Source organism: Ischnura elegans, chromosome 3 (assembly GCF_921293095.1).
Source record: "Ischnura elegans chromosome 3, ioIscEleg1.1, whole genome shotgun sequence".
In the NCBI taxonomy this organism is placed as follows: domain Eukaryota; kingdom Metazoa; phylum Arthropoda; class Insecta; order Odonata; family Coenagrionidae; genus Ischnura; species Ischnura elegans.
The window spans coordinates 43,128,189-43,143,030 of NC_060248.1; the positions used below are offsets into that span (position 1 = coordinate 43,128,189).

The 14,842-nt window shown below is 37.6% G+C and overlaps 1 protein-coding gene across 1 annotated transcript in view; it reads left to right on the forward strand.

Moving 5' to 3' along the window:
• Nucleotides 1-14,842, forward strand: part of LOC124155702 (fatty acid synthase-like) — a 47,486-nt gene that overhangs the window by 6,851 nt on the left and 25,793 nt on the right. The window contains exons 5-13 of the mRNA XM_046529737.1: nt 3,674-3,874; nt 4,295-4,533; nt 5,052-5,294; nt 5,426-5,629; nt 5,751-5,909; nt 8,133-8,363; nt 9,418-9,607; nt 12,540-12,769; nt 13,274-13,581. Coding sequence (XP_046385693.1) covers nt 3,674-3,874; nt 4,295-4,533; nt 5,052-5,294; nt 5,426-5,629; nt 5,751-5,909; nt 8,133-8,363; nt 9,418-9,607; nt 12,540-12,769; nt 13,274-13,581 — 2,005 coding nt within the window. The remainder of the gene's footprint in view (nt 1-3,673; nt 3,875-4,294; nt 4,534-5,051; nt 5,295-5,425; nt 5,630-5,750; nt 5,910-8,132; nt 8,364-9,417; nt 9,608-12,539; nt 12,770-13,273; nt 13,582-14,842) is intronic.

A 14,842-nucleotide genomic window follows, 5' to 3' on the forward strand; every position in this document is an offset into this window, starting at 1 on the left:
ATCAAGTGAACCCCATGAAAAGTCTTTCTAGCGATGGCCTTCAACATGATTAATGATAAAGCTCAGTTATTGACTACAATATGGAGAAAATGTTGCCGTCATCCCAACACAATTTATGAGCAGTTCACAGTCAGCATCTATGAGGTGATTTACTGGCCCTGATATCTCATGAAGATCATGAGAGTACTTACACCGCAAAGCACACAAAATATTTTGTATTGGTTTATAATTAATATGTATTGCAAAAATAATGGTCCTCACTCATGGATGACAGCAGCTAGTTTTCAACTATGTATATTCCAAGCTTAGCAAAACCTTTTTAAGTATAATAAAAACTTCATTTCCATTTTAGACAGAAACAATAAACTAATGAAGATATTTCGTTGAGCAAATAGGTATAGGAATTCATTTCTCCCTTGAACAATAAAGGACTTTTATATATGCTAGATTGAACTCAGGCAGTGAAATCATTCATCACATCCTTGTATATTTTTCTAGTAAACTCATACAGGTACAGTAAACTCTTGATTTTACGAAGCAGGATTTTACGAAGTTTTCGATTATACGAAGTGATATTGCGGTCCCGGTGAAAAGCCTATGCTAAATACATGGCGCTATTCGATTATACGAAGTTTCGATTATACGAAATTTTTTGAATTTACGAACCTCGGCTCGGTCCCTAGGAGCAAATGGCATTCGTTTATACGAACTACGGCGAAAATTTTGTCAACAAAACTAGTTACGCCGGCGTAAGTAGCTAAAAAATCAGCGCTTCCAACTGTGGTCCATCAAAAGTGCGAAATCGTAAATGATAATGTAACTTTGGAGAGAAATGGGTCGCCAAAAACCTCACTGTGGGAATTTAGGGGGAGCAGGAGTTCAGTTAAAATATCGCGGCTGACATTATGCCCCTATTTACGTGCCTGTTCGTAAACATAGCATCGACAATAATTCGTAGTTTAACATGTCAGGAAGGTCGCGCGGAGTATTTCGTACACCCCTAATTAACCCTTTGCACTGCTGTGAACTTACTTCGAAGACTACTTGACTACTTTTCGCCGAAGCACTTCGAAGGGTCCCTAAACCGGGACCCTTTCCTCGACGAGCTCACCCTCGCTGGCCCCTGAAACTGGGCTATTTTTTAATGCATTACCTGACGCAACCCTGGGTTTCAAAGGGCAAAGGTGCCATGGGGGGAAAAGAGTAAAGTGCGTGTTACTGTGGGGCTGTGCGTCAACCAAACGGGCACGGACAAAATAAGCCCGTTGTCATTGGGAAATTTGAAAGGCCACGGTGCTTAAAACATGTAAAATTGGAAGCCCTCCCCGTTTTTTACCATGCAAATAAAAACAGCTGGATGACCCGAGAAATTTTCCAGCCAACGGTTATACGTCTACAGAGAGAAATTGCTGGAGAGAACAGCAAAATTGTTTTAATAATGGATAATGCCACCGTTCATAAATACGTGGAAGATCTAAAATTGGCTAATGTTCGAGTCCTCTTTTTACCCCCGAACTCGACTAGCAAGTCCCAGCCCTTGGACCAAGGCATTATCCAGGATTTTAAAGTCCTGTACCGGAAGAAGCTTGAGCGGTATTACTTGCGATGGATCGGTATGTATACATTCATCTATTTTGCTCATGTGCGTTTGGATATCGATTTAGATATTTTTATTCATGATTATCATTCTTTCAAATCTATTTGCTACTTTTATAAATGGGAACAGAAATTAATAACATCCCGAAATGGACGTTGATACATGCAATCCGCGCCATAATATCTTTTCGTGTATGTATTGGCCTTTGTGAATGAACAACTTAAATATCTTAAGTATTGGGCTCTATTTACCGCCAATATATATTTCAGGCTTCTCGTAATGAAGACGCACTTCCAAGTCTAACCATGAACTTTCTTCTCACGCGCTTCCCCGTTCTCCCATGCTAGGGTTCTGTCTTTCCAAAGCCTTTGTCCCTTCCCTCCTGCCGCCTTTGGCTGATCTTGCTGGCACCCACATTACGCATCCCAAACCCCTCCTTCACCAGCATTTCCCATTCACTCCCTCCCTAAGGTGACTGAGCTTGTGTGCGTCGCAAAAAAATACGGCCCCCAAAAGTAGACTGAAGCAGAGCTGAAGGCCATTTCCCCACCCTTCTTTGTCCTGCCCCCTTCACCAGTCTTTGTGCTGACCACACTTCTTCCCTCAGGCAATCCCCATCCCACTCTTATTCACCCCACCCACTGGGAACTTTCCCCGATTGTGGACAAGGGCATGTTCATCTTTACCTGCAACGGGGGGAAGTTATTAACCGGAGAGAGGCGGAAGAAGTATCTTCCACTATCGGGAAAATGGTGCCGCGCTTATAATTGTCTCTCTTCTTCTCAGCTGACTTTTCAATTGAAATTATTTTCTTGCTCTTTCCACACTATATTTATTTACGATTATGGCGCGACTATTTTTTAGTGCTAAAACTAAGAAAATCTTTTCTCTATGTCAATGATCCTTTGCATAACTTTCAATACGGCGGAGAAAGGAACACGAAAACTAAATGAGGTGACGGTACATGTTTTTGCGTGTCATTTTTTGGGAATTCACGCTAGTGAACCAATACTTAACCACGTTGAGAAATGATAAAACGTCTCTTGTAGGAAAACAATCAATGTGGATAATAACGTTTCTATCTATATTTCTCCGATACTGTAAGATGTTTCTCCTGTCGTTTTCCGGTTGGAACCTTGCTCCTGTCGGCATAAAAGGAGAGAAACATACTATATGAACAGGTCACTTCACACCTGGTATGAAGAATACAGTCCTGATGAAGAATTAAGTCTTTTATGGCAACGTCTGCGAAGATGATGGAACACAGTAGTCGGACGGAGAACTCAAACAGAATTTACTTCAAATATTCGCCAGAAGATAATCACATCCTACGTTATTTATGATCGTAATTGAATCTCAGTGAAAATAGAGCACATTCTGCTGAAAATACGAAGTAACTCGAAACATTAACTTACGAAGGTTATTTTGGAAACGGGCTAAGACCCTTGTTTTTCTTTTTTTCTCGTCACTGAGCGATAGAGGGCGACATAAATGGCGGTTAGGCCGGCTGCCGCTAAAATTCCGTGGGTGACAGAAACAAATATCTATCTTTTGCATACTTAATATGTAGTAGCTATTGGCTCCTAACCACAAATTTATTACTGTAAATTCTTATAATAAACATTGCAATTCATTATTTGATTACGTTTTCTAAACTGGTCGGGAATTTCTTTAGCGATCGTTGATGTTGAAGTATGAACAAGAAATGGGAATTTTATGGTGGTATAATTATTTAACGATTTTTCACATCATAAATCGATAGCATAAAGCCTTTTATATGAATTATACCGAGAATAACCACCGAAAACATTTAGATAAGACCACTAAAGACAAAAAACGGCGGAAGAAGCAAAAGCGAACATTTTTTTCGTGACTTATGAAAAAGGTTTGAATTTACGAAACTCGATTTTACGAAGTGCCAATTTTCCGGTCCCACTGACTTCGTAAAATCAAGAGTTTACTGTATAGTGGCTGGCATCCTACTACTTCCCACCTAACACCTAACAAGGTATCTTGCTGGGTAGTATGTATGTAGATGTAAATAACCATCTAATAACATTTTACTTATTCCCTCAGGCCCAAGTTACTGCGTGGATACTGCTTGCTCCTCCAGTATGTACGCTCTTGAGCATGCTTATCATGCAATTCAAGATGGGAAATGTGATGCAGCATTGGTTGGTGGGTGCAACCTAACCCTGCACCCATATATCTCCATGCAATTTTCCCGACTTGGAGTCCTCAGTGCTGATGGAAGGTGCAAAAGTTTTGATGAAAAAGGTAGTTACCTTAAAAAATTACTGAAATTTCCTAGTAAATGTAGTCTCAACAATGGCAGACAGTAAAACACTAATGTTATCATAACATTTTTTTAAATGCATGCATAACTCACACCAATACATTTACAATATTCAGATATTCATCCATCGGCCAAATTTAAGAGCAGACTTTTAAAATGATTAACATCAAGTAGTTTTTAAAAAAAAATGGCAAGCATCATGCAAGCAATACAATTAATTCCAATTTACTAGAAATAATATGAAACAAATCAATGTTCTCTTTACCTTGAAAATAGAGAGTGAGTAAATTTCTTTAAAGGTGGCTTTATCATTCACATTCCATCAAAGAAAAAATATAAATAAATAGCACTCTTTGAGATTACACTTTTGACTGCAAAATGTATGCATTGATTAATTTCAGCTGATGGGTACTGCCGAAGTGAAACTGTAGCAATGATATTCCTACAAAAAAGCACCGTTGCACGTAGAATATATGCCACTGTGGTTCACGCAAAGACCAACTGTGATGGCTACAAGGAACAAGGAATTACATATCCCTCTGGACGAATACAAAGACAGTTATTGCATGAATTCTACAATGAATGTGGTATCAACCCTGGATCTTTAGGTTACCTAGAAGCCCATGGCACTGGAACCAAGGTATGAAATTTCATTATACCCATCATCCATAATAATAAGTAATTACTATATCATAGATATCCAATACATAATGTGCTTCAAATTTTTTTAAACCTTTTCCTATAGTGATCATATATTTTGTACGTCCTCACTGTACAGTTCTAAGGATGAAAAATCCTTTTGTTAATTCCATACCTTACTCCTTTCATGTGCATTAAGAATGCTAAAACATATCCATAACCCTGAAGAGAAAATATTAATAACTCTTGTCATCCAAAGTTCTTATATGAAAAGATCAGAATTATTTAGACAGGAAAACCTCACATTTTATCCATCGAAACAAAAATTAGAAGTATACAAGTAGATGATCCCATAAAAACATGTTGATAAAACCAGTATCATTATATTTAATAGTTGATTACTCTGCTGTCGATTAGACATTCGATCCAGTGTATCTATTACATGCATCTGGTGAGTGGTTCTTATATGCTCACATATTAAGACTTATCTTCAGAGCAAATAAATAATTACTTTCTCAGGTAGGTGATCCAGAAGAGCTGAATGCAATTGATGAAGTATTTTGCAAGCCTCGAGATGTAGCCACCTTAGGTCCTCTGCTAGTCGGCTCAGTTAAATCAAACTTGGGCCATTCAGAAGCTGCATCTGCCCTTTGTTCAGTTGTTAAAGTACTGCTTGCCATGGAAACAGGCTACATCCCTCCAAACTTACATTTCCATGAACAAAGGAAAGGGATTCCAGCTTTGGCTGAAAATCGAGTTAAGGTAAGTTCATGAAAGAAATTAAAATTATTAAAAATCAGTTCTTGAAAGTGAGAAACATTGGAATATGACCTATTCCAATGTATTCCTAATAATATACCTATGATTCATAATACAATACATATGGATTGAAGGTGGTGACTGAGAAGATGAAATGGACAGGCGGACTTGCAGGAGTAAACTCTTTCGGCTTTGGGGGCGCAAATTCCCATGTCCTCTTCAGATGGAATGAAAAAAAGAAGTTGCCACCACTCACTGGAGCAAATGGTGACACAGTACCACGGCTTATCCTTGCTTCAGGAAGAACAGAAGAGGCTGTGAACAGGATATTGTCTGAGGTATAACATAAAACAGCTTTTGATAATGCTTAATGTTTGTTTTTAAGTTATTTGGATAAATTAACTGAAAACTGATTTCATTTCTCCCTATCGAAAAATAAAATTTTTCATTACTCCACAGGTTGAATCTATGGAGGCTGTTGATCCAGAGTTTGTAGCCTTGCTTCATGAAATTCATGCCTCAAACATTCCAGGTCATATTTATAGAGGTCACGCCCTTGTCCACCCAAAATTAGAGGGCTCCAGCAACACAGATGAGAAAATAGTTAGAAATATACAGGTAGGGAGAGTATTCTAAAGTTATTCAATCTCTGCGCAGAAAATAATTAAGGGGATAATAAAGTCAGTCATATTAATCCTCAAGGCCTACGTAAGAAAAAACAACTACTATGGTGTCAGTCTTGCTCAATTACCGTATAAGCTCGTGTAAGAGGCGCACCTTTTCCCCCAAACATTGCAGCCGAAAATGGGGGTGCGCCTCTTACACAAACTTCTTATCTTCCCCCCCTCCCCTACCCGGTCGCAAGTCCAAGGGGAACTGAGGGGCCTTGGTTTACAGCGTGAGTCAGTCATCTGAAACCCTGGGTCAAAATCAAGCGGCAGGTAGGGGAGTTTCTCCCTTAGTGACGTATTTTTAAAATGCTCCTGTTTGAATTTCTCGTAAGCATCGCGCCGTCACGTCGGTACCCCAGAGGTGAACATTGAAAAGATCGCGCGGGGTGATTCGCTCCGGAGCGCGCGCTAAATTTACTACCACGAGTGGGTATCCCGCGGCATTTATACTGCATATAGTAATCGCTTATCAAACGTATAGAAACGCGTAGTTTTGAAGGACATACCTGATTCGTCAATATCTGTCTTGCCGAGTAATTTCCATTACGCTGAGCACCTGATTTTTCAAAAATTATCTTCAGACGCTAATATGAGGATTTTTGCAACTGAAAATCATATTGGTGTCAAAACCTGCGGTTTACAAAATTCGAACGAGTGTGTTCATTGTTGGACTAGCGCTGAAGGAGAGGTCGAGGGGAAGGAGCGCGCTCCATATTTCAGGCTATGAGCGAAGGAGCAAGGGAAGAACACGTCTGATCTTGCATGTGACGTCGTTGCCTTTAAAGCGAAGTGGCGAAGGCTCAGCAATGTGATATACGCAGTTTGCGTTGCCTGAAGTTTCCAGTCCGTCTCGTCTTGTTTGAATGCGCTCATGCTACGCTTGTTTCTTCCGAAATTGTGCTGTTTGGACTATGTTGAATATTAGTAGCCTTGTTTTAGCTATAAATCTTTGTGTCAATCAATTAGAGCTCAAAAAACTTAAATGCTGTCAGATATACGTCGCGTTAGGTCTAATTCTTTTTAGAACCTCGTGCGTGTCATACAATTGCTGAAAGATATCTAGATATCTTCGAGCTCAGAAGGTGACTCACCTAGCATTTGACCTCCAGAAACTCGGAGAATTGAACCTGGTAGACCGAAAAAGGTCAGTTGGTGAGATGGGGTAGGGATGAAACGCGTTTCCATTGATCCCCTGTAACTTGATAATTTCCTATGGAGTCCCGGAAAGGAAAAAAAAACGGCCCCGCGCACACACACCGAATTTGGACGGCCGGTAAAATATCGGCCGATATTTTACCGGCGAAGCGATGCTTGCACACACGCCGGATTTTTACCGGTCAAACGATAAGTTGCTATGTTTTTGAGCCGGCGACGGCGATCCACAGTGACAATGGCCGGCAGCTAACCGGCATTTAGCCGGTGCCGGCGCGTGTTCGGTACGTGTGCAAGCTCCAATGCTCTCCCATTGTTCACTATGGGAATGTGGACGGCCGATATTTTACCGGCCGTCCAAAATCGGTGTGTGTGCAAGGGGCCTTAAATCTGCGACGTGGTTATTATCCTAAGGCGCTGAGATTGCCCCGATTGTTGTCTTATCTCTTGGGAAGGTTCATGCTATGTGCCTGTCGTGTTTTGCCTTAAAATTTTCCACGGCTGCAATTCTATTGCAATACTCCTGCGAGAGCTTTTAAAAAAAACTGTTCGTGAGTAGGACAAGCAACGTAGAGCGATGACGTATGCGAAGAGAGGATCGGAACTCTTTCTACTCCCTCTTATGCCGCCGCAGTTATCAAAATTTCCTCTTTCAAATAGTACTGAAAGAGGAAATTTCGATAACTGTCGAAATTCCAGGCATACGTCTGCAACACCGCACGATAGGATAAAAAAAATACCGTAAAATTTTTTCTTTATAGCTTCCTTCCTCAAAATAGGGGTGCGCCTCTTACACGTGTGCGCCTCTTACACAAGCTTATACGGTAGTCACCATTGGAGGTCATGAAAATACTGTGAGAAATTATTTTCCAGCAATTGATGATAGCAATCATGTCCACGGTGTCACACATTGCTTTTTAAATTTTAATCATTCTTAGCTAAGCATATTTTTAATGAGAGTCAAATAAGTATATCCATCAAGAAATTCTCTACTTAACTATTATTATCACTTTTTAAGTATTATCCTGGAGCACGCCGCCCATTATGGTTTGTGTTCTCCGGAATGGGCAGCCAGTGGGCAGGAATGGGGCAAGATCTTCTTCGTCTTCCTGCATTTGCTGCTGCAATTGAAAAATGTGATGCTGTTCTGAAACCCAGAGGACTGGACATATACAGGATCATCTCGGACCCTGATCCTAAAATATTTGATGACATTCTAAATTCATTTGTGGGCATTGCAGCAGTACAGGTATGTTGAAATTCAGTTTCAGATAATTGAATATACCAAGTTTAAGTTTTAGCAATATACTTATTTTGTTTTAATTGGCTTACATGAGTGCACTATTATTTTTTCACTTCTTCACTGTTTTTGCCATTCTTCCTCATTCACCACACCTTTTTGGTCCGTTTTATGTTTTTCTTGCCTTCATTACAGCTCTTCTCAATTCATGTAAATAATTACCTAAATTTACTTTCTTAATCCACATAGAACACCAATGCAATTCAATTATATGTGGACTTCTTTTCTCAGCGTATTTAATCTAGTGATTCAAAAGATGACAAGTTCCATTGTTTACCTCCTGAAATAATCAATTCTTCTCATTCCATCAGATATTTTGCCATTCACTTCAACTGCAATACATAAATATTGTCACAATGTTTTTATTTAATTTAAAACGCTAATCTCTCCTGAATATTTTATCTATACATATAAAGAATAAACTTGATTAATTCTCTTGTTTCTGCTCTCATACACTAAATAATTCTCTGCAATGATGGGCGGTCAAACAAACACATATTCTTTTAGGTTCTCCATCTTTATTGTACCTCAATACATTTATTTTACCTCATACAATTATTGTACTCAATACAGTGACATCTATAGATCAACATTGCCAATATGCACATCCGTATAGCCAATGTACACCTCATTACTGACCATACAATCAAACACTACAAATTCTTTGATAAATTAAATAATTTAAGAAATAATTCTTTAAGTAATAACTGCATCAATCATACCACTTCAAACATTCTTTGCCTCATTAACATAGTGAAAATTGAATGAGAAATTAAATATTCTTAACTTCATGTATTGAAAGATGAACTCTACAGCAGCCAATTCTATCTTTCACCTAAAAGTCAGTAGACTAGTCACCAAGTAAATCTAAAAAAATCAACAATATAAGGCAATATTTAAGTTGCAGAGAAGAATTACGTCATTTTACTTGTCATCAAGCTCTACTCCCAAACTACTTTGAATATTTTAAAGTTCGCATAACTTCAAAACTTTCCTTCCATAGATTGGATTGGTAGATGCCCTATCAGCAGCAGGTGTACATCCAGATGGACTGGTTGGGCACTCTGTGGGAGAACTGGGATGTGCTTATGCTGATGGGTGTCTAACCGCACAGCAGATGATACTGGCTGCATACTCCAGAGGTCTAGCCTCCATAGAGACTCCACTCATCATTGGTTCAATGGCTGCAGTTGGTATGTTCTATGGTTTCAATTGATTATTTACAGTTTCCTTCCATCAAATGGTTATATGCTATGTACTCTGTATTTAACAAGTAGAAATTGGACCACATCTTTCAATTTAGTCATTCAGCATTGTGTGCCACTTGCATCAAAGGTGGTGCAATGAAAATTGCAAAAGGAAAAATGGACAAAAATGAAAACCAGGAGACAACATGTGCCAGTAAATATATCAAAAAAGAAATCATTGGACTAACCGATCTATTCATATACAAATCGTCCACCGTGAATACCGATAACCTTGAAGGCCTAAAGGTGGACCCTTTACTTGGTAGTCAATTCACCCTATAACCTATGATGGCCAAAATAACATCTCAAACCATATTACTTTCAAAATAACTTACACAGCACCAAACTCATTTAATGATCTAAATTAACTAATGTCATTCAGTTAAGGAGAATAGATACATATACATACTTCAGCAGGCTATTCGGATACATGATGAATAATGTTTTAGGCCATTGCGCTGCAATGGATTTCAATGAATATATAAACAAATAATAAGATTTGAGGCAAGCAATACTATTAATATGCGTAAAATGAGAGAAATTTCATGTGTAGTTAGCGCAATTTCACCTTTTATCAAGAGAATTATAAGGTTATTTGATTTGGCTAAGCAGTATTGGGATATCTCTCCGAAGATTGAATTAATGCTTTATCAAATGCGCTAATTGAAATTGCCCTAAGCGAGGCCTGGGTGTATGTATTTGTAGCACATTAGCGAATGCTGTTTTTATTTAAAAGAATACAGATACGTGTGCACAAGTTTGAATTAATGTAATTACCGTATTTGCACGAATCTTAGATGAACACGATTCTAAGACGACCCCCCCTTTTTTGGAACTCCACAAGGAAAAAATTTTTTTCCTGATAACGATACAAATGAACGATGAATGCGGGAATGTTTGACTAGGTTGCCTATATCCCAGGAAACTCAGGATTTTGGCGCGTAATTAGGTAGATATTATGAATTAGTGCTTGGCATTTCTGCAGACACTAATATCATCATTAGCTGATCCAAGCCAGTGAAAATGGCTTTCTTTGTAGTTAGTTGGCTAATCATTCTAAGCAAAATCTAACAGACAAAAGTAATAGCATAAGGCAATGCTGATACGTCCAAATTCAAGTCTTTCATGAAGAACTTCAATGTTATTTGAACTTACTAAATGGTCATAGCATGAAAAACTTACTAAATGGTCCAGGGCTGACAAAGACGTCTCAAATTTTTGGGTGTTATTTTGATCAGTTCCACAAATTTTTTTCAATGCGACAAATTGAAAAAAAGTTGATTTCTCCAATCTGAACTACAGCACATGACAATGACTGCTTAAGTGAATTAGGCCGATAGATAATCAATGTGAGCAGTAATGGATGAGGTCAATAATGAAGCCAAGATGCTGGATCTTGTAGACTTAGACATATAACTTAGACATATAACTCACCAATTACAATCCAAGAAATTAATAAGGAGCACTTGGGAACATTTCATTTTTTGTACATACTTTAAATTTTTCCATTTGATATCGTATTTCATTAAAGAAATTAATAATTCTGCTATATTATTTCCTATTGGACACAGTACATACTTTATTCAACATCATTTTGCTTTATGTTGTAATTTCTGAAGTGGCAAATGAGTTGACCGAGAACCCACAATACATAGGAGATGTGTGGGTTGCATTTTCAAAGGAGTAAAAAGCTTTTTATTTTTTGAAAGAAATTGATTAAATTTATTTCGTAAGGTGGCTTCAATGTCTGTAAAAACACTCTAAAAAGAAGCCCCTTCCTTTATCTCCAGCTTTGGATGTTGAAACTCCATTAATTAACTGAATTTTAAACTGTGCAGAAACTAAAAATGACTCCTATCAAAACATTTTTAATGTCCTCACAGGAAATTTGCTGGGGAAGGGAAAGTTGACATTGGTTTCATTCAGAAAAACAGGTGGTGATTATTTACTACTAAGTATTTTCAAATACATAATGCTTCCAAATAAAAATGCCCCTCTTGCCTTCAGTCAATATGCTTTCAACTAAAATTATGGCGTCCATGACCAAACAGCTACATATAATCATTGCCCTACGATTTGGTTAGGATGCCATTATGATGTTCCAGATTTCACATGACATTGCTTTTCTTGCATAATGTAATTTTATCCAAGAAAAAGAAAGATGTTTTCATAGCATTTATAAGAATAACGTTAGAACAAAAAGGTAAAAAAATTTTGACCATATAATTCATAGGTAAGTAATTCAATGTCTAGATAATTAGATAATTTTCACTTAGAATCAGCCATCATACCTCTATATCCTTCCATACCCTATTACTATAGACTTCTACTCAACGAGGCTGTTGTGCCAACTACACTCAAGTTCATTGGAAGATAGCCAAATGTTCAGTTAAAGATTCAAGTATGGAGTGACCAAAAAAAATGGGTGCTCATTTCTAATACAAAAATCCAGCATGGAGAACTTCCCCATAATGATACATGAAAAACACAAGACACCTAAAGTCACTTTAAGTGCACTTTTTTGCTGTTATTTATATTATTAATGAACGCAAAATTTTTTGACCAACCTTCACTAGTCTTTTTCCAGATTTTTTTTATATTCCAGAATTCATCATTTCCCAAGGACTTAATCCATGCTAATGTCCCGAGAAAAAAATTGCTAAAACGCTACATTTTCTTTAAAAAAATTAATAATATCATAACTAAGGATTTAGTACATGTAATAGTTAATAGAAAAATGCAAATGTGTCTACCTCCTTGCGTCACTTTTACCTCTCTAAGCCTTGCTGTATTCCACATTCCATGATAACCCATGCAGATTTTTCAGATGATATAAAAAGTGGTGTAATAAATGCATCATTACAACCCTTCTTTACAGGACTGTCTCAAATACAAGTAAGAGAGTTGCTTCCCCCTGAATTGGACGTTGCTTGCCACAATGGAACAGACAGCTGCACAGTTTCTGGACCTGCTGCTCAAGTGGCAACATTTGTGGAAAACCTTCGTCTCCGTGGCATATTTGCTCGTGAAGTCAAATGTTCGAATATTGCATATCACAGTCGATACATTGCTAATGCAGGCCCCACTCTCCTGAAGTACCTAAGACAGGTAAGTGATTCAACAATTTTCTCGGGGAAAAATATTTCCCCTCACTTCCTCCTTTGAATTTTACAAGTGATCTTGGAGCCATTGAATGACTTTAAATTCATATAGGTATCAATGAGATAGAAAACTAGAAAAATTTCAATAGTATGCATGGTAAATATTAGCATGCTTATCAATCTAAGAGCTAACTACCTTAGTATTGCATCACATAAAGATTGTATTTCACAACTGCCGATTTTTAGAGTGACATGCCCCAAAGATGATGGCTGAGAGGTGTCAAAAAATTGAAGAAAATCATAGTTAGAACAAGTGGGAAGCCAGAGAAAACTACCTGTTTAAAAGCTGGAAATAAGAAAAGCACCAATTATTCACATATAGCAGCACCAATAGCTTCAGGAGCGATTATTTAACATCGAGATAGTTTCATTGTTTTCGGATATACTCTATCAAAGCCTTGATATTGGGTTCTCAGACATAATCATTTGATGTTCATTTCTTCCATTTAAGGTTATACCTGAGCCAAAAGCACGCTCATCGTTGTGGATATCCTCTTCCGTCCCAGAGTCACAGTGGGGAGATCCACAGGCCACCCTTTCCTCTGCCGAGTACCACACAAATAACTTGCTTTGTCCAGTTCTATTTGAGGAGGCAACCACACGGCACATTCCACGAGATGCTATTACAATAGAAATAGCACCACATGCTCTTCTTCAACCAGTCTTAAGGCGATCTCTGCCATCATCCTGTGCCCATGTTCCGCTAACATCACGTGGGCATCCAAACAATTTGGAAGTTTTCCTTGGAGCACTGGGAAAGTTAGTATGGAAACTAAATTTGATAAAATAATATTTTGCCATAGAATGGGAAGAAATTTTGACACATCATTTTTAATGAATAAGCATTCATGGGTAAAAATAGCAGACTTATAGAATTATTCAAATACTCAGATGAAATTAAACTCCCTGAGTTTGCTCTTTCTTGAAAGAGCAAATGTTAAAGTATATGATGGTATGCTTAATATGTACATCCATAGTTCTAATCAACGATTTATCAATTAAATACATTTAAAATACCATGAAAAAAGGAAATACTCCAATTCTTTCTTCTCAGAGAATAAATGAGAATAAATTTTTCTCATGTCTAAAGACAGGTGGCAATTCTGCTACATAATACATATATCAATCAGCAACTTTTCCTCAATCTAAATGACAACTCGTGGATGATAAGTTGAGAATTGTGCCAGTGTCCACTCTCATCAGTCTGTCAGATGGGTGATGGTTGTAGGTTTCTAATTGCTTCTCTTCTAATTTCAAATTTCAACAGAGGAAACAATGTCCTGAGGACTGAAGGTTTCTGGCAAAAATTTGCACCATGGAAACCCTTTTTTTTAGACCCAAAGCCACTTATTGGTAAACTGCTAGTAAAAGACTCCACCCATTAATAAATAGAAATGCACTAAGTTAGACATGGCCGGAGATAAAAAGAATGAAACAACCTCATTTCACTCCAAACATAGAAAATAATAATTTGGTTGAAACATGAAAATTTTACTGGCATTTCAATTAGCATCAGAAAATATTACAGGAAAAATTTCAAAAGAGACCCAACCACCAAAAAATCTGATGTACATATAAGTTTCATAACTTGAAACTAGGGATAGACGGATCCAGGATTTTTTTTGGATCCCAATCTGATTTCAGGTGTCGGATCTACTGATGTTTTCGGATCCAAATGCATTTTCAATTGCCTGCTATACAGCAAAGTAATTACAAATTCAAGTTACTTTTGGGTAAATACAATCAATGGCATGCTATATAGATTTTCATACACATTTTTATATTTTTACTGATTAAGAATCATTTTATAAGTTTTCAAGTTATTTTTTTAAAACACTAATATCTTTACACGCTCAGGATCTAAACTGTTATACTTACATTTGGAAATGAAAATAGGTTTCAATTTTCGGATAAACCATTGATTGAATTTTAATTTTCCTCGCCTACATTTACGCCCAATTTTGTCATTTTCTCGTCGCATATTTGTGTTTCACCCGCAAATGCTTCTGTTAACCACATT